The sequence below is a fragment of the Belonocnema kinseyi genome, chromosome 1 (genome assembly GCF_010883055.1).
Source record: "Belonocnema kinseyi isolate 2016_QV_RU_SX_M_011 chromosome 1, B_treatae_v1, whole genome shotgun sequence".
Taxonomy (NCBI): Eukaryota; Metazoa; Arthropoda; class Insecta; order Hymenoptera; family Cynipidae; genus Belonocnema; species Belonocnema kinseyi.
The window spans coordinates 1824967-1850544 of NC_046657.1; the positions used below are offsets into that span (position 1 = coordinate 1824967).

Below are 25578 nucleotides of genomic sequence, written 5' to 3' on the forward strand. Positions count from 1 at the left end.
ATTTCAAAGATTTCAATATGATTTTAAAAATTACAAAAGATTTCAAAATGTTTCAAAAGCTTTAGGAAGATTTCAAACGATTTCAAAGGATTTCAGAATATCCCTAATATTTTTTTAAATGTCACGAAGTTAAAGATTATAGAAAGAGTTTAATGATTTTAAATACTTTACTAAGATTTTAAACTTTACAAAAGATTTGACCAAAATTTCAGATCTTTCAAAAAATTTTCAAATATTCCAAAAATTTCCAAAGGTTTCAAAATATCTTGGAAGATTTCAAAAGATTTCAGAAGATTTAAGAAATATATCGAAAGATTTTAAAGGATTTTAAAAACCTTAAGAAAGTTTTCAAATATTTCAAAAGATTTTGGAAAATTTGAGAAATTATGAGAATAATGTCAAGCATTTAAAAAGATTTTACAAAGACTGAAGTAATTTCAAAGGTTTCAATATGATTTTAAAAATTACAAAAGATTTCAAAATATTTCAAAAGCTCTGGGAAGATTTCAAAAGATTTCAGAATATCTGATCACTAAGATTTCAGAAAAATTTCAAATATTTTACATATTTCAAAAGATTCCAAAAGACCCTGAGAGATTTCAAAATATTGAAGAAGATTTGAGAAACATTTCGAAAGATTTGAAGGATTTTAAAAAGCTTCAGAAAGTTTTCAAACATTTCAAAAGATTTAAAAAGATTTCAGAAAATTTGAGAAAAATTTCAATCATTTCAAAAGATTGACAAAGAGTGAAAGAATGTCAAAGATTTCCATACGATTTTAAAGATTAAAAAAGATTTTACAAAGATTTCAGAGAATTTCTAAATATCTTAAATATTTTAAAGATTCTCAAGGATTTAAAAATATTTCACAAAAACTAAATTAATTTATAAGATTTCACTAAGACTTCAAAGATTACAAAAGATTTTAAACGGTTTTAAAAGCTTTCGGACGATTTAAAAACATTTCAAAGAATTTCGGAATATCTGAAATATTTTTAAAATGTCAAATAATTAAAAATATTATACAAATACTTAAATAATTTTAAAGATTTCACTAAGAGTTCCAAGTTTACAAAAGATTTGACCAAAATCTCAGATATTTCAAAAGATTTCAGAAGATTTGAGAAATATTTCGAAAGATGTCAAGGATTTGAAAAAGCTTAAGATAGTTTTCAAAAATTTCAAAAAATTTTGAAAGGTTTGAGAAAATTCGAGAAAAATTTTGAGCATTTAAAAAGATTTCACAAAGACTGAAAGAATTTTAAAGATTTCACAAAGGTTTAAATTATTTCAATAGGTTTCAAAAGCTTTAGGAAGATTTCAAAGGATTTCAGAATATCTTCAATATTTTAAACATACTCAAGGATTTGAAAATATTTCACAAAAACTAAACTGATTTATAAGATTTCACTAAGATTTTAAACATTATAAAAGATTTCAAAAGGTTTCTAAAAGCTTTAGGAAGATTTCAAAAGATTTCAAAGGATTTCAGAATATCAGAAATATTTTTTTAAATGTCAAGGATTTAAAAAGATTATACAAATACTTAAATGATTTTAAAAACTTTACTAAAATTTCAAAGTTTACAAAAATTTCAAAAGATTTTAAAGCAAATCAAAAGATTTTAAAGGTTTCAGAAAATTTGAGAAAAATGTCAAGCATTTAGGAAAATTTGAAAGGATTTCAGAATATCTGAAATATTTTAAACATTCTCAAGGATTTGAAAATATTAAACAAAAACTAAAATGATTTATAAAATTTCACTAAGATTTTAAACATTATAAAAGATTTCAAAAGGTTTCTAAAAGCTTTAGGAAGATTTCAAAAGATTTCAAAGGATTTCCGAATATCAGAAATATTTTTTTAAATGTCAAGGATTTAAAAAGATTATACAAATACTTCAATGATTTTAAAGATTTCAATAAGATTTCAAAGATTACAAAATATTTTAAATATTTCAAAAGATTTTAGAAAAATTTCAATTATTTTAAACATTTCAAAACGTTTCACAAAATCTTGGAAGATTTCATGAGATTTCAGAAGATTTAAGAAAGATTTCGAAGGATTATAAAAAGTGTCAGAAAGTTTTCAAACATTTTTAAAGATTTTGGAAGATTTGAGAAAATTTGAGAAAAATTTCAAGCATTTAAAAAGATTTCAAAGGTTTCAAAAGATTTAGGAAGATTTTAAAGGATTTCAGAATATCTGAAATTTGTTTAAAGGTCAAGAATTTTAAAAGATTATAGAAAGAGTTTAATGATTTTAAAGACTTTACTAAGATTTCAAAGATTACAAAAGATTTCAAATATTTCAAAATATTTCAGAAAAATTTCAAATATTTTACACATTTCAAAAGGTTTCGAAAAATCTTGAAAGATTTCGAAATATTTCAGAAGATTTGAGAAACATTTCGAAAGATTTTAAAGATTTTAAAAAGCTTCAGAAAGTTTTCAAAAATTTCAAAAGATTTTGGAAGATTTGAGAAAAATTTCAAACATTTAAAAAGATTTCACAAAACTGAAAGAATTTCAAAGATTTCAATATGATTTTAAAAATTAAAAAATTTAACAACGATTTCAATGATTCCAAAGATTTCAAAGGTTTCAAAAGCTTTAGGAAAATTTCAAAGGATTTCAGAATATCTGAAATATTTTAAACATTCTCAAGGATTTGAAAATATTTCACAAAAACTCAAATGATTTAGAAGATTTCACTAAGGCTTCAAAGATTACAAAAGATTTTAAACGGCTTTAAAAGCTTTCGGACGATTTAAAAACATTTCAAAGAATTTCGGAATATCTGAAATATTTTAAAAATGTCAAATAATTTAAAATATTATACAAATACTTAAATAATTTTAAAGATTTCACTAAGAGTTCCAAGTTTACAAAAGATTTGACCAAAATTTCAGATATTTCGAAGGATTACAGAAAATGTTCAAATATTCCAAACATTTCAAAACGTTTCAAAAGATCTTGGAAGATTTCAAAAGATTTCAAGGATTTTAGAAAGCGTCAAAAAGTTTCCAAAAATTTCAAAACATTTTGAAAGATTTTAGAAAATTCGAGAATAATTTCAAGCATTTAGAAAAATTGACAAAGACTGAAATAATTTCAAAGATTTCAATATTATTTTAAATATTACAAAACATTTCAAAGGATTTCAAAATTTAAAAAATTTAAAAAGATTTCACAAAAACTAAAATGATTTATAAGATTTTACTAAAATTTTAAAGATTACAAAAGATTTCAGAAGGTTTCAAAAGCTTTAGGAAGATTTCAAAAGATTTCGAAGGATTTCAGAATATCTTTAATCTTTTAAAGAATCTAAAGGATTGACAAATATTCCAAAAAAACTAAATTCATTTATAAGATTACACTAATATTTCAAATTTTACAAAATATTTGACCAAAATTTCAGATATTTCAAAAGATTTCAAAAAATGTTTAAATATTCCAAACAATTCAAAAGGTTTCAAACGACCTTGGAAGATTTCAAAAGATTTCAGAAGATTTGAGAAACATTTCGAAAGATTTGAAAGATTTTAAAAAGCTTCAGAAAGTTTTCAAAAATTTCAAAAGGTTTTGGAAGATTTGAGAAATATTTCGAAAGATTTTAAAAAGACGGAAAGAATTTTAAAGATTTCAATATCATTTTAAAAATTACAACACATTTCACAAAGATTTCAATGATGCCAAAGATTTCAGAAGGTTTCAAAAGCTTTACCAAGATTTCAAAAGATTTCAAAGGATTTCAGAACATCTGAAATATTTTTTTAAATGTCAGGGATTTAAAAAGATTATAGAAAAATTTCAGAAAATTTAAAAAAATGGCAAGCATTTCAAGTGATTGAAAAAAACTGAAAGAATTCTAAAGATTTCAGTATGATTTGGAAGATCACAAAGAATTCAAAAAGATTTCCAAATGGTTCAAAAGCTTTAGGAAGACTTCAAAGGATTTCGGAATATCTGAAATATCTTAAACACTTTCAAGGATTTAAAAATATTTCACAAAAACTAAAATGATTTATAAGATTTCACAAAGATTTCAATGATGCCAAAGATTTCAGAAGGTTTCAAAAGCTTTAGAAAGATTTTAAAAGATTTCAAAGGATTTCTGAGTATCTGATTTTTTTTAAATGCCAAGAATTTAAAAATATTGTAGAAAAAGCTAAATGATTTTAAATGTATCACTAAAATTTCAAAGTTTACAAAAAATATCAAAATTTCAGACATTTCAAAAGATTTCAGTGAATGTACAAATATTTCAAACGATTCCAAAGGTTTCAAAAGATCTTGGAAGACTTCAAAATATTTCAGAAGATTTAAGAAATATTTCAAAATATTTCAGAAGATTTTGAAAGATTTCAGAAAATTAAAAAAAATTGAAAGCTTTCACAAAGATTTCAAACGGTTTCAAAAGCTTTAGGAAAATGTAAAGGATTTCAGAATATCTGAAATATTTTAAATAATTGCAAGGATTAAAAAATATTTCACAAAAACTAAAATGATTGATATTATTATAAGATTATATTATTATTATTATATTATAATATCATTATTTTATTATAAGATTTCACTATGACTTCAAAGATTACAGAAGATTACAAAACGTTTCAAAATCTTTAGGAAGATTTCATAGAATTTCAGACTATCTGAAATATTTTTTAAATGTCAAGTATTTAAAAAGATTGTAGAAAAACTAAAATAATTTCAAAGATTTCACTAAGATTTCAAAGATTACAAAAGATTAAAAAGATTTCAAAAGATTTCAGAAGAATTTCAAATATTTTACACATTTCAAAAGGTTTCAAAAATTTCAAAATATCTTGGAAGATTTGAGAAAAATTACAAGCATTTAAATAGATTTCACAAAGATTGAAAGAATTTCAAAGATTTCAATAGGATTTTAAAAAAGACAAAAGATTTCAATAAGAGTTCAAAAGGTTTCAAAAGCTTTAGGAAGATTTGAAAAGATTTCAAAGGATTTAAGAATATCTCAAATATTTTTTAAAGTTTCAGGAATTTAAAAAGATTATAGAAATACTTTAATAATTTTAAAGATTTCAAAGTTTACAAAAGATCTGGCCAAAATTTCAAATATTTCAAAATAGTTCAGAAAAGTTTCAAATATTTTACACATTTAAAAAGGTTAAAAAAAATCTTGGGAGATTTTAAAAGATTTGTGAAACATTTCGAAAGATTTTAAAAAGCTTCAGAAAGTTTTCAAACATTTCAAAAGATTTGAGAAAAAATCCAAGAATTTTAAAAGATTTCAGAAAGACTGAAAAAATGCCAAAGATTTCAATAATGTTTTAAAAAATTACAAAAGATTTCATAAAGATTTCAATGATTCCAAAGATTTCAAAGGTTCAAAAGCTTGTGGAAAATTTCACAGGATTTTGGAATGTCTTAAATATTTAAAACATTCTCAAAGATTTAAAAATTTTTCACTAAGACTAAAATGATTCATAAGATTTAATTAAGATTTCAAAGATTAAAAAAGATTACAAAAGGTTTAAAAAGCTTTAGGAAGATTTCAAAAGATTTCATAGGATTTCAGAGTATCTGAAATATGTTTTAAAATGTCAAGGATTTAAAAATTATTAATTAATTAAATTAAATTAAATTAATTTAAAAAAATTATTTTAAATATCATAAAAAATTTCAAAAGATTTCAAAATATCTGGAATATTTCAAACATTGTGAAGAATTTAAAAAGATTTCACAAAAACTAAAATAATTTATAAGATTTTACTAAAGTTTTAAAGAATACAAAAGATTTCAAAAGGTTTGAGAATATTTAGGAAGATTTCAAAAGATTTCGAAGGATTTCAGAATATCTTTAATATGTTAAACAATCTAAAGAATTGAAAAAGATATCAAAAAATGTTCAAATATTCCAAACAATTCAAAAGGTTTCAAACGATCTTGGAAGATTTCAAAAGATTTCAGAAGATTTGAGAAATATTTGAAGGATTTTAAAAAGTTTCGGAACGTATTCCAAAAGTTCAAGAGATTTTAAAATATTTCAGAAAATATGAGACAAAATTCAAGCATTTAAAGAGATTGACAAAGACTGAATGAATTCCAAAGATTTCAATATGATTTTACAGATTACAAAAGATTTCACAAAGATTTCAAAAGGTTTCAAAAGCTTTAGGAAGATTTCAAAAGATTTCATAGGATTTCAGAGTATCTGAAATATCTTTTAAAATGTCAAGGATTTAAAAAGATTATAGAAAGAGTTAAAACATTTTAAAGATTTCAAAGATTAAAAAAGATTTTAAAGATTTCAAAAGATTTCAGGAAAATTTCAAACTATTTACACATTTCAAAAGGTTCCAAAAGATTTCAGAAAATCTGAGAAACATTTTAAAAGATTTTAAAGATTTTAAAAAGCTTCAGAAAGTTTTCAAAAATTTCAAAAGGTTTTGGAAGATTTGAGAAACATTTCGAAAGAGTTTAAAAAGACGGAAAGAATTTGAAAGATTTCAATATCATTTTAAAAATTACAAAAGATTTCAATGACTCCAAAGATTTCAAAAGGTTTCAAAAGCTTTAGAAAGATTTCAAAAGATTTCAAAGGATTTCAGAACATCTGAAATATTATTTTAAATGTCAAGGATTTAAAAAGATTACAGAAAGATTTCTGAAAATTTAAAAAATTGCAATCATTTAAAAAGATTGACAAAGACTGAAAGAATTCCAAAGATTTTAATATGATTTTAAAGATTACAGAAGATTTCAAACGGTTTCAAAAGCTTTAGGAAGACTTTAAAGGATTTCGGAATATCTGAAATATTTTAAACATTCTCAAAGATTTAAAAATATTTCACAAAAACTAAAATGATTTTAAAGATTTCACAAAGATTTCAATGATGCCAAAGATTTCAAAACGTTTCAAAAGCTTTAGAAAGATTTCAAAAGATTTCAAAGGATTTCAGAACATCTGAAATATTTGTTAAATGTCAAGAATTTAAAAAGATTATAGAAAGTCTTAAATGATTTTAAAGACTTTACTAAGATTTCAAAGTTTTCAAAAATTTCAAAAGATTTTGAAAGATTTCAGAAATATTGAGAAAAGTTTCAAGAATTTAAAAAACTTTCACAAAGACTGAAAAAAGTTCAAAGATTTAAATATGATTTTAAAAATTACAAAATATTTCACAAAGATTTCGAAAGGTTTCAAAAGCTTTAGGAAGATTTCAAAAGATTTCGTAGGATTTCTGAGTATCTGAAATATGTTTTTAAATGTCATGGATTTAAAAATATTATATAAAGAGTTAAATGACTTTAAAGATTTTAAAGATTACAAAAGATTTCAAAGATTTCAAAAGATTTCAGAAGCTTTAGGAAGATTTAAAAGATTTCAGAACATCTCAAATATTTTAAAACAATTGCAAGGATTAAAAAATATTTCACAAAAACTAAAATGATTTATAAGATTTCACTATGACTTCAAAGATTACAAAAGGTTTCAAAATCTTTAGGAAGATTTCAAAGGATTTCAGAATATCTGAAATATTTTTTTAAATGTCAAGTATTTAAAAACATTGTAGAAAGACTTAAATGATTTCAAAAGATTTTAGAAGAATTTCAAATATTTTTCACATTTCAAAAGGTTTCAAAAATTTCCAAAGATTTTGGAAGATTTGAGAAAAATTTCAAGCATTTAAATAGATTTCACAAAGATTGATAGAATTTCAAAGATTTCAATATGATTTTAATAAATAAAAAAGATTTCAAAAGGTTTCACAAGCTTTAGGTAGATTTCAAAGGATTTAAGAATATCTTAAATATTTTTTAAAATATCAAGAATTTAAAAAGATTATAGAAAGACTTTAAAGATTTCAAAGTTTACAAAAGATCTGACCAAAATTTCAAATATTTCGAAAAATTTCAAATATTTTAAACATTTCAAAAGGTTTTAAAAAAGCTTGGAAGATTTTAAAAGATTTCGAAAGATTTCAAAGATTTTAATAGTTGCATAGAGTCTCAAGAAATTTCAAAGATTTCACTTTGACATCGAAGATTACAAAAGATTTCAAATATTTCAAAATATTTCAAATATTTTACACATTTCAAAACGTTTAAAAAAATCTTGGAAGATTTCAAGAGATTTCAGAAAATTTGTGAAACATTTCGAAAGATTTTAAAGATTTTAAAAAGCTTCAGAAAGTTTTCAAACATTTCAAAAGATTTGAGAAGAATTTCAAGCATTTGAAAAGGTTTCACAAAGATTTCAATATGATTTAAAAAATTACAAACGATTTCACAAAGATATCAATGATTCCAAAAATTTCAAAAGGTTTCAAAAGCTTTAGGAAGATTTCAAAGGATTTCGGAATGTCTTAAATATTTAAAACATTCTCAAGGGTTTAAAAATATTTCACAAAAACTAAAATGATTTATAAGATTTCACTAATATTTCAAAGATTTCAAAACATTACAAAAGATTTCACAAAGGTTTCAAAAGGTTTCAAAGGCTTTAGGAAAATTTCAAAGAATTTCGGAATAAACATTCTCAAGGATTTACAAATATTTAACAAAAACTAACATGATTTATAAGATTTCAAAAATTACAAACGATTTAAAAAGTTTTTAAAAGCTTTAGGAAGATTTTTAAATATTTCAAAGGCTTTCCGAATTTCTGAAATATGTTTTTAAATGTCAAGGATTTAAAAAGATTATACAAATACTTAAATTATTTTAAAGATTTCACAAAAACTAAAATCATTTATAAGATTTGACTAAGATTTCAAAAGGTTTCAAAAGCTTTAGGAAGATTTCAAACGATTTTATAAAAATTTCAAATATTTCAAACATTTCAAAAGGTTTCAAAAAATCTTGGAAGATTCCAGAAGATTTCAGAAGATTTGAGAAATATTTCGAAAGGTTTCAAGGATTTTAAACGTTTCACAAAGTCTAAAAGAATTTCAAAGATTTCACTGTGATTTTAATGATTACAAAAGATTTCACAACGATTTTAAAGGTTTTAAAGATTTCAAAAGGATTTAAAGGCTTCAGAGAAATTTCAAAATATCTCAAAATATTAAAAAAATTTGAAGATTTCAGAAAGATTTGAACAAATCTGAAGATTTAAAAATATTTTACTAAGATTTCAGAGAATTCATTCGAATTTTTAACAAAATACATGTATTTTCAACTAAAAAAAATAAAGGTTTAACCAAATATATAATAGTTAAATTTTTCATTAAAAAAATTAATTTTAAACAACCAAAAAAAAACTTATTGAATTTTTTACCAAATATATTAATTTTCAACTAAAAATGGAATATATAAATTTTTAGTTTTAAAAAAAATGTTTAACTAAAATTATAAAATTCTACGGGAATAGTTACATTTTAAAGCAAAATAGTTGTATTTTCAACAATATAGTTAAATTTTTAAGCACAGAGATGAATTTTCAATTAACATAATTGATCTTCAACCAGAAAAATGAATTTTTAAACAAATGGTTAAATTTTCGACCCAAAAAAATTTGTCAATCAAGATGTTTAATTTTCTATAAAAAAAATATGAATTTTCAACTATAAAACATAAATTTTCAACCAAAAATCGAAAGATAAGATTTTCAGTTAAGAAGATTAATTTTTCAACGAAGAGATACATTTTAAACTATAATATTAAAATAATCTACCGGATTAGTTGAATTTTCAATTAAAACCATTAATTTAGAAAAAAAAATCCGAAAATTTTGTATCAAAAATTGAATAGTTCAATTTTCTATTTAAGAAATTAGTTTTATAGAGTTAGTTAAAACAAAATAGTTCAATTTTAAAACAAATATTTGAATTTTTAATTAAAATAACAAATCTTCAACCAAAAACGTAATTTTTCCAAACGAGCTTAATTTTCCATGAAAAAGATGAATTTTCCTCCAAGATTAATTTTCTAGTTAAAAAAATTAATGTAAAAAAGACGAATTTTCAACCAGAATTAGATTTTTAAAAATAAATAAATAATAATAATTGATCTTCAATCAGAAATATAGAGTTTTCTTAAGGTTTAGTTTTAAACCAGAAAGTTGAAATTTTAACCGAAAAATTTCCAACAACAGACATTTTTTTTCACAAACTCAATTTTTAACCTAACAGTAGAATTATCAACTAAAAAGAGTTACTTTTTAACAAAATATATGAATTTCCATACAAAAAAAAAAGATAAATTTTCAAACAAAAATTGAGTGTTAAATTTTCAGTTAAGAAAAAAGAATATTCATTAAAAACAGATTTTTTAACAAAACAGTTAAAGTTTCAACTGGATTAGTGCAATTTTCATTTAAAAAATTAATTTTCAATCAAGAAGATTAATTTTCTACCAAAAAGGATCAAGCTGAAAAAAATTCATAAATTTTCAACCAAATACTTGAGTATTTAACTAAAAACATCAATTTTTTTATAATTATAAAGCTACTCTTACAAATGAAAATTAATTGTTATTCAATTTCATATCCATCTTAATTTATTAAATTTACCTTCATTATCTCAAAGAGGTCAGATTGTAATAAAGGAAGGATAACTTGAGTTTCCGGATCGCCAAATCGACAGTTGAATTCCAGAACTTTGGGTCCGTTTTCAGTCATCATCAGACCAGCGTATAAAACACCTTTTAATTTAAAAATTCAATTATTCATTCAAGTTGATAAGATTACTCTGATTTCTTTTGTCAGTAGTATAGCTATGCCCATATGGGACCACTTACCGACCGAGCAAGGTTCCGTTCTATGCTAAATTACCTACATCGGTTAATTACCACCGGCCGGTAATGCAGATTTTCCCTCAGTCGGTAATACAGATTTACCATCGGTCACAGCTATACTACTTTTGTCAAACGATTGATCTTTTTATTTACCTGCGTACGGAATATTCTCTTTTTTCAATCCATCAACTGCTTTTTGTAAAATATTTTTTTTAATCTCCTCTTGCTCTTCATCATTTAAAAGAGGACAGGGACAGTAAGCTCCCATTCCTCCAGTATTGGGCCCAAAATCATTATCGAAAATTCTTTTATGATCCTGAGCAGGAAGCATATTCACAACCGTTTTTCCTAAAATTTTACTATATATTTTTTGCCTTCAAAACTAGACGAATCCAAAATCTTTTTTTTTTGTTTTGTTTAAAAGTGCTTCTTTGGATTTTGAAACAAATATACTCGGGATTTGCTACCAAATCCCAGTTTCGAAATTCCTTGACTTTTTCATAATTAGATTTTCAGTTAAAATAATTAATTTTCGACCAAGAAAAAATGAAAATTCAAGAAAATAGGTAATTTTCAAATAAATTGATGCATTTTCAATAAAAAAAACTTAATTCTCAATAAAAAATGCAATTTTTAATATTTCTATCAAAAAATAGTTTTATTTTCAATCAAAAAAGTTTGATTGAAGAAAAAATATAGATATTTAACAAACTAGTTGAATCCACAAATAAAAAAGACGTATTTTGAACAAAACAGTTGAATTTTTAAAAGAAAATTTTTGCCGTAAATAAGGGACAAAAATCTGATAAAAAATGTGGAATTTTCAAACCAAATAGATGAATTTCCTGCAAAAAGTTGAGTTTTCAAAAGAAAAGTATGCATTTTTCAAGAAGAATTTGAGCGTTTAAACAAAAAATATTAATGTTCTACCAAAATGATTAAATTTTTAAGGCATTACAAACGATTTTTAACTTAAAAAGATAACGTTTCGAGCAAAAATAGAATAGTTACATTTAAAGTTAAAAAATTATATTTTAACTAAAAAAAACACACACACATTTTCATCAAAATAATTAAATTTTCACCTAAAACAGATAAATTTTCAACAAAAGATGAAATAGTTATATTATAACCAAAGTAATGAACTTGCAGCAAAATATTTGAATTTTTAAAGATTTTATCAATGTAATAGTTAAATTCATAACCAACGAAATTAATTTTTAACAATAAAAGATAAGGCTTAAAAAATTGTTAAATTTTCAAGTAGACAAAATCATCAGATAAATTTTTAACTAAAAAAAAATTTCAAACAAATAGTGTAATTTTGGCATAAAAAAAGTATATTTTAAACAAAAAATTGAATATATAGTTAAATTTTTAATTGAAGAAGCTAGTTTTAAATAAAAAATAATAATTTTCAATATAGGCTATTAATTTTTAACTAAAAAGATTAATATTCTACCAAAAAGACGAATTTTCAATAAAATAGTTGAATTTTTCACAAACAAAAGAATTTTAAACAAAAAAGGAAATTTTCAACTAAATGATGGATCTTAACAAAAAATTTAATTTATGAACAAATGCTTAAATTTTTGAAAAAAATGAGTTTTCAATGAAGAAGTTTAATTTTCGACAAAAAAATGATGAAATTTCAAACATAAAGATTAATTTTTAAGAAATACATGAATTTTTAAACAAATTTTTTACTTTTTACAGATTTTTTAAATATAATACTTAAATTTTTAACTCAGGGAATAAATTTTTAACTAAAAAGATTAAGATGCCATCAAAAAGACGAATTTTTAACAAAACCGTAACATTTTAAAAAGGAAAAAGCAATACTTTACCCAAAAAATCGAATTTTCAACAAAATATTTAAATTTTCTACCAAAAAAATGAGTTTTTAACCAAATATAGTTGAATTTTGAAAAAAAAATTGATTTCCAACAAAAAAAAAGGAATATGTAGTTAAATTTTTCGATAAAAAAACTAATTTTAATTAAATAAAAAAGAATTTTCAACAAGATAGTTAAATTTTTAACACAAAAAAAAGAATTTTAAAACTAAATAGTTGAAACTTCGACCAAAGAGACTTAATTTTCTACTAAAAAAAATCAATTTAAAAGCGAACATTCGGAATAGTTAAATTCTCAGTTAATTAAATATATTTTTTAATTGGAAAATAAAAACAATTTTTAAAACACAATGATTCAATTTTTAACCAAATATTTGATTTTTAAAGGAATTTTCAGTATTACAATTAAAATTTTATGATTTTCAACGAATAAGTTCCACTTTAAATCTAAAATATACAATTTCTACCTAAATAGATGAAATAAAAAATTAAAAAGACGAATTTTCAACAAAAAATTTCTTTTTAACCAAATTGTTTAATTTTCAACAAAATAATAAAATTCAAGTTAATTTTATTATTTTGTTGAAAATTAAACATTTTTGTTAAAAATGCATTCTGTTTGATTGAAAATTCCTCATGAAATCTTTGAAATATTGTTAAAACATTGGTGAAATGATAGAAATCTTTGTGAAATATTAAAAAAATTTGTAAATATTTGGTAATATTTGCGAAAACGATTGAAATATTGATGAAATCTTCATGAAATCTTTGTAAAATCATTGAAATCTTTGCGAAATATTATATATCTTTGGGAAATAATATAAATCCTTTAAAAATAATTTTGAAGTATTTGGTACGTTTTTCAAATCTTTTCGAAATATTTGAAGACTTTGTGAAATCTTTGAAATATTTTTGAAAGGTTTGTGCAATTTTTAAAATCTGCGAAATCATTGGGAAATCTTTTATGCCTTTGAGAAATCTTTTAAATTTATCGGGAAGCTTTGTAAAATATTTGAAATATTTTTGAAATAATTGATAACTTTTTTTAAATAAATGAAATTGATTGAAATTTTAATCCATCCGAAATATTTGCGACATTTTCTGAATCTTTGGGAAATCATTCTAATCTTTGTAAAATCTTTTTGAAATGTTTACGAAATCTATGGAATTTTTGAAATATTTGGTAATATTTCTAAAATAATATTTGAAAACTTTGTGCAGTCTTTGAAATCTTTGAAATCTTTGTAAAATATTTCTGAATTGTTTAGAAATATGCGAAATATTAAAAATGTTTTTAAAATATTTTGTATTATTTGTGAAATTATTGAAATTTTTGGGAAATCATTTAAATTTTTCTGAAATCTTTGAAAATAATTGAGAAGAAATATTTGAAATTTTAGAAATATTTTGTAACATTTGCGAAATATTTGAAATCTTTGCAAAATATTTGGTTATATTTGTGAAATGATTGAAATCGTTTCAAAATCTTTTCAAAATATTTGAAACCTTTCTGAAATAAGGGGATGTGGTTGGCTGCCTTCTCATTTTTCTTTCCTCTTTTTTATTTTTTTCCGAAAATTTTATTTTATTTTTTTTTTGTTGTTTTTTTTCAGATTACAATAGGGTTTTTTTGGTTTTCGTTTATTCGTTGTGGTCCAAATTTGGTCGTTGGATTCTTGTCATTGAAATCTTTGTAAAACATTTTTGAATTATTTATAAATATACGAAATATTAAAAATATTATTTTGTATTTTGTGAATATTTTGTATTTTTCATGACATTATTTAAGTTTTTTGGAAATCATTTAAATCTGTGCAAAATCTTTGCGAAACATTTGGGCATATTTGTGAAATTATTGAAATCGTTGCAAAATGAATGAATAATTTTTGAAATCTTTAAAATCTTTTGGAAATTATTGAAATCTTTGTCAAATATTTTTGAATTGTTTAGAAATATGCGGAATATTAACAATGTTTTAAAAATATTTCCTAATATTTGTGAAATTATTGAAATTTTTGGGAAATAATTTAAATCTTTCTGGAATTTTGGAAATTGTTTAGAAGAAATTTTGGTTATATTTGTGAAATTATTGAAATCGTTGCAAAATATTTGCGAAATATTTGGTAATATTTGTGAAATTATTGAAATCGTTGCAAAATAATTGAAAACTTTGTGCAATCCTTGAAACTTTTCAGAAATCATTGAAATCTTTGTAAATCATTTTTGAATTATTTACAAATATACGAAATATTACAAATGTTTTTTGAATATTTTGTATTTTTTAGGGCATTATTTAAGTTTTTGGGAAATCATTTAAATCTTTCTGAAATTTTTGTACAATTTTTGAAATTCTTGGGAAATTATTTATGCCTTTGTAAAATCTTTTAAATCTGTGTAAAATCTTTGCGAAATATTTGGTCATATTTGTGAAATTATTGAAATCGTTGCAAAATGAATGAAAACTTTTTGCAATCTTTGAAATCTTTTGGAAATCATTGAAATCTTTCTAAAATATTTTTTAATTGTTAAGAATTATGCGAAATATTACAAATGTTTTTTGAATATTTTGTATTTTTTATGACATTATTTAGATTTTTGGGAAATCATTTAAATCTCTGAAATTTTTGGAAATTTTTTAGAAGAAATTTTGGAAATTTTTGTGAAATTTTCTAAATCGTTGGGAAATCATTTATGTCTTTGTAAAATATTTTTAATCTGTACAAAATCTTTGCGAAATATTTTAAACCTTTCTGATATTCTTGCGAAATATTTGAAACATTTCTGAAATCTTTGCGAAATATTTTGGTGATATTTGTGAAATTATTGAAATCGTTGCAAAATAATTAAAAACTTTTTGCAATCTTTGAATTCATTCAGAAATCATTAAAAGCTTTGTAACATATTTTTGAATTGTTTAGAAACATGCGAAATATTAAAAATGTTTTGGAAATATTTGTTAATATTTATGAAATTATTGAAATTTTTGGGAAATAATTTTAATCTTTCTGAGATTTTTGGAAATTTTGTAGGAGAAATTTTGGAAATATTTGTGGAATTTTGAAAATATTAGTGGAATTTTGGAAATATTTGTGGAATTATTGAAATCCTTGGGACATTATTTAGGACTTTTTAGAATCTTTTAAATCTGTGCAAATTCTTTGCGTTATATTTTAAACATTTCTGAAATCTCTGCAAAATATTTGGTTATATTTGTGAAATGTTTGAAATAGTTGCAAAATCTTTGCGAAAAATTTGAAACCTTTCACAAATCTTTGCGAAATATTTGGTAATATTTTTGAAATTATTGAAATCGTTGCAAAATAATTAAAAACTTTGTGCAATCTTCGAAATCATTGAAATCTTTATAACATATTTTTGAACTGTTTAGAAATATGCGAAACATTAAAAATGTTTTTTGAATATTTTGTATTATTTGTGAACTTATTGAAATTTTTGTGAAATCATTTAGATCTTTCTGAAATTTTTTAGAAGAAATTTTGGAAATATTTGTGGAATTTTTGAAATCTTTGAGAAGTTATTTATGTATTTGTGAAATCTTTTAAATCTGTACAAAATCTTTGCCAAATATTTGGTAATATTTGTGAAATTATTGAAACTGTTGAAAACTTTGTGCAATCTTTGAAATCTTTGTAAAATATTGTTGAATTGTTTAGAAATATGCGAAATATTACAAATTTTTTTTAAATATTTTGTGAAATTATTGAAAGTTTTGGGAAATCATTTAAATCTCTGAAATTGTTGGAAATTTTTTAGAAGAAATTTTGGAAATATTAGTGAAATTTTTTAAACCTTTGGGAAATTATTTATGCCATTGTAAAATCTTTAAAGCTTGTGCAAAATCTTTGCGAAGTATTTGGTAGTATTTGTGAAATTATTGAAATCTTTTAAATATTTACGAAATATTTGAAAACTTATTGAAATCTATAATTTGAAATATCCGTAGAAACCCCTTATATTGAAATTTAAAAAAAAAATTACCATCTGTGAAGGCCAGCATCGAAATTTCTTCCCCTTCAAGAAGTTCTTCAATCACAAGGGTCTCACCAGCCGAACCAAATTTTTTTTCGGTCAAAATCTGATCGATTGATTGGCAAGCTTCTTCGATATCTTTTGCCACCACAACGCCTTTTCCTGCTGCCAATCCCGCAGCTTTCACAACCAAAGCTTTGAAAGAGGAGCTGAAAATGTTTTTTTTCTCTCTCTTTTAGAATAATTTTTATCAATAAATTAATTTTTTTGATTATTAATATAATTGTTAAATTGCTAATTACGTTTTCACAAATTTTTTCGCTTCCTCGCTGTTTGTAAAACTCTTCCATTTGGCGGTTGGAATATTATGTCGATCCATAAAAGCCTTGGCCCAATTTTTATCAGTTTCAAGTTGAGCCCCAAGTTTTTCGGGGCCAAAACAGGGAATGGCATTTTTTTGTAGTTCGTCAGCCAATCCATTTGCTAAATAAGCCTCTGGGCCAACGACGACTAAACTTATTCCATTTTTTTTACTCCATTCTGCTACAGTCTAATTTTAATTTTATGAATTAATTGTTAATGTTTTTGAAAAACAATTTTTTTATAAAAAATATACCTTATTGTCGTTTATATCAAGTTTTAGGAGAGAGACTTTGGGCTCAGATGCTATTCCTGAATTTCCAGGAGCCACGTATACGTTTTCCACCTTCAGAAAATTAATAATTATTCTCTCATTTTATTGAAATTTACATTTAAAAAGTTATACGATTGACTGGAAAGTTATATAAAAAAAATAAATGAAATTTGTTTCTAGAGTAAGGCAATGAATACAAATTAACAATTTTAAATCAATAATACCGTAGGATACGATCCGATTTTTTAAGAAGGAATTAATTTATTATAAAATAATTAATTACCTCGGCGGATTGAGCAAGTTTCCAACAAATAGCATGCTCCCTTCCCCCACTTCCAATCACTAAAACTGACTTTTTTGACATTTCTAAAACAAGAAGCATTTTTTAATTATTTAAAAAATATGCCTCTTAATTATAAAATTATGGCGGATTTTTTATATGTCCAGTTTTTGCTACCTCAAAATACTAGAAAATTATAAAATAAAAAAACTTTTCTTCAGCGTAAACCAAAAAGATATTCTTATATTCTTTAAGTGGAACGAAAATCTTTGCGGTGAATTTTTAACCAAGTAGTTGAATTTTCAATCAAGAAATTAAGTTTTTCATTAAAACAATATGAATTTTCAACTAAAAAAAATGTAAATGTACAAACAAAAATAGAATGGTCATATTTTCAGTTGAAAAAAAATATAACAACAAAGTTTTGAAGAAAATGGTTCAATTTTTAACAACAAAAAATAAGGAAGATTTTCATTAAAAAATGGAATAAATAGTTAAATATTCAGCAAAAGAAAAGAATTTTCATATTAAAAAAAAAACATTTTTCAACAAAATAGTTACATTTTTAATCAGAGAAATGTATTTTCAACCAGAACTATAAGTTTTTAACTAAAAATGGAATAGTTTTATTTTCAATCTAAAAATTAATTTTTAATAAAAAAAATAATTTTCAACAAAATAATTGAGTTTACAACCAAAAAATGAATTTGCAATCAAGAAGTTTAATTTTCTACCCAAAAAACACAAATTTTCTATAAAATACATAAATTTTCAACTTAAAAATATGAAGTTTTAACCAAAAATGGAATAGAAACATTTGGATTTAAAAAAATATAATTTAAAAAAATCAAAATAATTTTTAACAAAGTAGTAACATTTGTAACTAGAAAAATGAATTTCCAATCAAGAAGATCAATTTTCAACTAAAAAATGAATCTTTTACTAAAAAAAAATAATAATTCGACTATTAAATGAATTTTCAACCAAAAAGATAAGTTGTTAACCAAATGGTTCAATTTTAACAACAAAAAGTAAGGTCGATTTTCATTAAAAATGGAATATGTAGTTAAATATTCAGCAACAAAAAAGAATTTTCAAATTTAAACAAAAAAAACAGTTTTCAACAAAATAGTCAGATTTTTAATCAGAAAAATGAATTTTCAACCAAAAAAAGTTATATTTTCAATTTGAAAAATTAATTTTTAATAAACAAAATAAAAAGGATTTTCATAAAAATAGTTTAATTTTTCACCAAAGAAACAAACTTGCAATCCAAAAGATGAATTTTGAAAACAAAAAAATAGGCTTTTAAAATCAAATGAAATTTGTAGGTAAATTAATTTTTCAAAGAATAAAATAATTTTCAACATAATAGTTAAATTTATGACCAAAAAGATGAATTTTCAACCAAGAAGTTTAATTTTCTACCCAAAAAACACGAATTTTCAACAAAATGCATAAATTTTCAACCAAAAATGGAATACAAACATTTTTATTTAAAAAAAAACTAATTTCTCACAAAAAACTAATTTTTAACAAAATAGTTTAAAATATAACTAGAAAAATATATTTTCAACCAAGAAGATAAATTTTCAACTAAATAATGAATCTTCAACAACAACAAAATAATAATTTCCGACTAAACAGTTGAATTTTCGACCAAAAAGATGCATTTTCAACAAAATAAATGAGTTTTCAACAAAAATTAAATTTGCAATCAAAAATGGAAGTTATATTTTCAGTTAAAAAAAAATTCTAACAAAAACAAACATTTTCAAAAAAATAGTCTAATTTTAAACCATTAAATGTATTTTCATTTACAAAGCAAAGTTTTTTTATTAAATAGTTGAATCTTTAACAACAAAAAAATGAATTGTTAACAAAATGAGTGAATTTTCAACCAAGGAGACGAATTTCTGATCAAGAAGTTTAATTTTCTGTCGGAAAAAAATGAATTTTCAATTTTAAAAAATAAATTTTTACCAAAAATGGAGAAGTTATATTTCCAATAAAAGAAATTAATTTTTAACAAAATAAAAGGATTTTCGATAAAATAGTTTAATTTTCAACGAAAGAAATAAATTTTCAACCCAAACTATGAATAATGTTGTGAAATTTTTATTAAAAAAATTCATTTTCAATTTAAAAAAATAAATTTTTTTAAAAAATAATTTAATTTTCAACCAAATTAACGAATTTTCAAGAAAAAAGATACGTTTTTAACTGAATGATGAATCTTTAAACAAATATTTGAATATTTAAAAATTATTCAAATATAAATATTATAAAAAAATATGACTTATCAACTAAAAATATAATAGTTTTTAGTTTAAATTTTTTTAATGTTAACAAAAAAAGAAAAGAATTTTCAACAAAACAGTTAAATTTTCAACCATAGAAATAAATTTTCATTCCAAAAGATGAATTTTCTACCAGTTGAATTTTGAAAACAAAAAAAATAGATTTTCAACCCAAAAAATTGAATATGTAGTTAAATTGTTACATAAAAAGACTAATTTTCAAATAAAAAAATAATTTTTAACAAAAAGTTGAATTTTCGATCAAACAGATGATTTTTCAACTAAAAAAAAAAAATACATTTTCCACCACACCTGAAATAGTTATATTTTCAGTATACAAAAATAATTTTTAACAAAAAAAAAAGAATTTTCAACAAAATACTAGTTAAATTTTTAACTAGAAAAATCCATTTATAACCAAGGTCAAATTAATTTTCAACTAAGAAAGATAAATTTTTAACAAAATTGTTTCATTTTCAACCAAAGAAACAAATTTGCAATCCAAAAGATGAATTTTGAAAATAAAAAAATAGGCTTTTGAAAAAAAATTTTATAGGTAAATTAATTTTTCCAATAAAAAAATAATAATTTTTAACAAAATAGTTGAATTTACGACCAAAAAAATGAATTTTCAATCAAGAAGTTTAATTTTCTACCAAAAAACCAGGATTTTTCAACAAAATACATGAATTTGCATCTTAAAAAGATATTCTAACAAAAATGGAATAGAACCATTTTTATTTTTTTTTTAAAACAACTAATTTCCGACACAAAGAAAATAATTCTCAACAAAATAGTTAAATTTTTAACTAGGAAAATGAATTTTCAACTAAGAAGATAAATTTTCAACTAAATGATGCATCTGCAACCAAAAAAAAAATTATTTTGAACTAAATAGTTGAATTTTCGACCAAAAAGATACATTTTCAACCAAATAAATGAGTTTTCAACCAAAATTGAATTTGCAACCAAAAATGGAATTGTTATATTTTTAATTTTAAAAAATTCTAAGAAAAACCAAAATTTTCAACAACAAAAAATAGACTACTTTTCAACCATTAAATGAATTTTCATTTAAAAAGTTAAGTTTTTTATCAAAAAATGGAATTTTTAACAAAAAAGGTAGATCTTCATTTAAAAAAATGGAATATGTAGTTAAATTTTTAGTTTAAAAAACTAATTTTCAAATAAAATAAAAATCAACTTCAACAAAATAGTTGAATTTATGACCAAAAAGATGAATTTTCAATCAAGAAATTTAATTCTCTACCACAAAAACACAAATTTTCAACAAAATATATGAATTTTCAGCTTAAAAAGATGAATTTTCAACCAAAAATGAAATAGAAATATTTTTATTTAAAAAAAACTCATTTGTGATAAAAACAAAATAATTTTCAACAAAATATTTAAATTTCCAATGAAAAAAATTAATTTTTAACAAAAAAAGGATTTTCAACAAAATAGTTTAATTTTTAACTAAAGAAATAAATTTTCAATCCAAACTATGAATAATGTAGTACAATTTTTATTTTAAAAAAACTCATTTTCAATTTTAAAAAAATATATATTTTTTGTTTAAATAACTCAATTTTCAAGCAAATAAATGAATTTTCAAAAAAAAAAAAAAATTTTCAACGAAATGATGAATCTTTAACCAAATATTTGAATTCTCGACCAAAAAGATTACTTTTCAACTGAAAATATAATATTTTTCAGTTAAAAAATGTAAATGTTAACAAAAAAAGAAATAGTTAAATTTTCAACCATAGATATAAATTTTCATTCTAAAAGATGAATTTTGTAAGAATTGAATTTTGAAAACAAAAAATACATTTTCAACACAAAAAATTGAATATGTAGTTCAATCGGTACATAAAAAAACTAATTTTCATGTAAAAAAATGTGTTAACAAATAGTTGAATTTTCGATCAAACAGATAAATTACCAATCAAGATGTTTAATTTTCTACCAAAAAATACGAATTTTGAACTAAAAAAGATACATTTTCAACCACAAATTGAATAGTTACATTTTCAGTATACAAAAATAATTTTTAACAAAAAAAAAGAAGAATTTTCAACAAAAAACTAGTTAAATTTTTAACTAGAAAGATCAATTTTCAACCGAAAATGGAAGTTATATTTTTATTTAAAAAATTTAATTTTCGATTCAGTAAAATTATGGAGAATTTCGATAGATTTATTTTTTTCTAGTAAAAAATACCATAAAATTATAAGTAAATAAAATTTTTAGTCTTATTTCGAATTTTTTGAAAATTTGCAAAAAAAAATGTTTTTTATTGAGTTAGAATGCTCACATTTTTAGAAAAAGGTTCTTGTTTTTCTCTCATGGAATACCATTTTTTGTAGGGTGTTTAAAACGTTCTAAAATCTTTAAAAAATATGAATAAAAGATAATATTTTCAAAAAATGTGAACAAACTTGAAATGTTTTTTTATAATCTTGCCATTTCAGTTGAGAAAATTTAAAAATACAATCGGCTACTTTTTCATTAGTAAAAAATGATTATTTAAGCAATCTAAATAAATATTCTAAAATTAGCGTTAAACTATTTTTAATAAACGATGTGAAAAAGTGCTTGAAAATTAAAACTACTTCTTTATTATGATAAAATATTCATTTGAATTACTTAAAATATAAAAAATCCTTAAAACTTTTTTTAATCAATTGAAATTTATTTGGTATCAACATTTTTTAAATATCCAAAAATCGTATAGGTTCTATAAAATGTTTCCATATCTTCTGAAGTTTCAGAAATTTTTTAAAACTTCATTAAAAATTTTTTACATGCATTAAAATTATTTAAAACCTTGAAAATTCCTTTAAAATGTTTTAATCTATCAGAAAAAACCCCTAAAATTTGTTGAAATCTTTCAAAATTCGTTGAAACTTTTCATATGTCTTTAAAATGACTTAGAATTTGTAAAAAATACCCTTCAATTTTCAAAAATCAATTTAAAATAGCCTAATTGTTAGATATTTCAAATGTTTTAAGTTCTTTTTGAATCCCTTGAAATTTTATAAAGCGCTATAAAGTTTTCTCGAATTTTTACAAATTCCATAAAGTCTTAAAAATCCTTTAAAATATGATATTTGTTTAAAATAATAGTAAAATTAATAGTATTGAAACTGCCTTTTGTTTGCCAAGTAGAAGTATTAAACCGAAAAAACTAATTTTTGCATTAAAAAAAAAACCCAAATTCTGCTTTTTTACAAACATAAAGTTTGCTTTGTTTATTATAAAAACCGCAACACAGAACTTTTTTGAAAAAGAAAAAAAAGATGCGTCATGAAAATTACTCGGGGAATACAATTAAAAAAATTTATTTTAAAAAATATTTTCGAGGTAAGATCGCCGGAACGGTCAACTTAGTTTTATATTTTGAGAAAACAGAAAAAAAGTAATACTTTCTTCTCGGTTAAAATATTCCACTTAAATATTTAAAAATTCAACGCACTTAGTAATTAGGAAGAGATTATTTTTCGAAGCACTTCACTCACAAAAAAATATTTTGAAAACTGGATATAAACTGTGAATTAAGAATCAACAGGTGATGATGCTAGACAAGAAAAGCTTCTGCTAATTCTGCTGGCGTCTGCTTTTACGAGATGCGCACGAAATCAGTTGTCGAAGTGACCAATCATAATGCAGGAAATGGGTAATCTGAAATCGTCGCGGGGGATCTGAACGTCATTCTTCTTTCGCAATTTTTCTTATCAATCATTCAATATTGAAATGTTTACAAACTCATTTTTATTTAAATCTTCCAATTTCATTCTTTATTTTATTATTAGATGCAATATTTGTTTCAAATAAAATTATTAATATTTATTTCTATCCAAGAAAATAAAATAGATATTAATAAATAAAGTAATAAATAAAATTGTTCTCGTGGTTTTTATTATAATCATTATTATTTAGATGTCAATGATATACAAATATGAAACAAGATTACTATGAGACCAGTTTTAAAATGTACAATATTTTTACTTGAAAAAAGAATAATTTGAAACGATGGCTTTGATTTTCATGCACATTTGTTTATGTAGATTAATGTGGAAAGGGGATATGGAAAATTGGAAATCTACTTTAAAAATATTCATTTCCTAATGTTTCTTCGGCATTTTTAAATTTTGGAGAATTTTAATTTAAAATTGTTATACCTGAAATAGTTACATTCAAAATATGTATTAGTATTAAATTAGTAATTTTATTTTAATAATACAAAGATTTTAGAACAATTAAAGACATTTAAGAGAATTCACAGTATTTCAGGAAATCAGAATTTAAAGAATTTCCGGAATGCCGGAAAAATTCTTAATTAATGGAATTCAAGGACTTCAGAAACTTCAGAGAAATTTCAGGTATTCAAGGGATTCCGACAATTCAATCAAATTTAGAAATTCAGAATAATCCAGAAATTCAGAATATTTCAGGATTTCAGAGAATTCAAAACTTTCGGAAATTAAGAGAATTCAAAATATCTATAGGATTCAGGAAATTCACAGAAAGCAATATTTTGATATTCAAGGAATTCAAAGAATTCTATGGAATTTTGAGTGTTATTTTGAGGAATTTAAAATATTGCAGTAATTTAAGAAATTCAGAATATTAAAAACTACAAAATATTCACGAAACTCTAAGAATTCAAGAAATTCCGAATTTTTAAGGATTTCATGAAATTAATATAAACCAAGGATTTTGGGGAATTCAAGAGAATTCAGAATATTCAAAGAATTTGAGAAATTCAGAATGTTAAAAAAATTCAAAATATTCCCAAGATTCAGGGAATTCAGAACATTCAAAGAATTCAGGATATTCAGAATATCCAATAAATTCAAAATACTCTAGAAATTCATGGAATTCAGCATGTTCTAAGAATTTAGGGAATTCAGGGAATTCAAAATATCTATAGGATTCAGGAAATTCAAAGAAATAAATATTTTTTTGATTTTCAATGAATTCAAAGAATTTTATGGAATTTTGAGTATTATTTTGAGGAATTTAAAATATTGCAGTAATTTAAGAAATTCAGAATATTAAAAACTTCCAAATATTCACGAAATTCTAAGAATTCAAGAAATTCCGAATTTTTAAGTATTTCATGAAATTAATAGAAACCGGAGACTTTAGAGAATTCAGAATATTCAAAGAATTTGAAAAATTTAGAATGTTAAAAAAATTCAAAATATTCCAAAGATTCAGGGAATGCAGAATATCCAATAAATTCAAAATACTCTAGAAATTCATGGAATTCAGCATGTTCTAAGAATTTAGGAAATGTGTAATATTCCAGGAATTTAAGAAATTTAGAATATTCCAGAAAATTATAAAATTCGAAGAATTCAGGAAATTCAGAATATTCAAGGATTTCAAGAACTTCAGAGAAGTCCAGGGTTTTAGAAAATTCAAGGAATTCAGAGATTCTTAGAAATTCGGGGAATTTAAGAAATTCAGAGTATTCCAGAAGTTCCAGGAATTCAAAATATTCAAGAGATTCAGGAAATTCAGCATAATCAAAGAAATCAGGGAATTTCTAGTATTTAAAAAATTCAAATATTTTATGTAGTTCATAAAATTTCAGAAATTTCAAAGAATTGAAACAGTTTAAAGAATCCAGGGAGTTCAAAGAATTATAGAAAATCTGAATATTTCAGCAATTCGGGGGATTCAGAAAAGCCAACGAATTTCAGCAATTCAGACAGTCTCATGGAATTCCGAAAATTGATGTAATTCTAGAATTTCAGAAAATTATGAGAATTTTAGGGATT

General features: G+C 22.3%; 1 protein-coding gene across 2 annotated transcripts in view; it reads right to left on the reverse strand.

Moving 5' to 3' along the window:
- The window catches only part of LOC117171943 (trifunctional purine biosynthetic protein adenosine-3), a 76878-nt gene extending 53456 nt beyond the window's left edge, over window positions 1-23422 (reverse strand). Inside the window, exons 1-7 of one of the 2 annotated variants that reach the window (XM_033359632.1) lie at window positions 23265-23397; window positions 17487-17569; window positions 17186-17275; window positions 16872-17119; window positions 16579-16778; window positions 10878-11072; window positions 10501-10631 (exon numbers count right to left, since the gene is read on the reverse strand). In XM_033359632.1, coding sequence (XP_033215523.1) covers window positions 10501-10631; window positions 10878-11072; window positions 16579-16778; window positions 16872-17119; window positions 17186-17275; window positions 17487-17567 — 945 coding nt within the window. In that variant the 5' untranslated portion in view covers window positions 17568-17569; window positions 23265-23397. Of the gene's footprint in view, window positions 1-10500; window positions 10632-10877; window positions 11073-16578; window positions 16779-16871; window positions 17120-17185; window positions 17276-17486; window positions 17570-23264 lie in introns of both variants that reach the window. The other variant, XM_033359623.1, reaches the window with a different exon arrangement.
- Between the last annotated feature and the right edge of the window lie 2156 nt (window positions 23423-25578).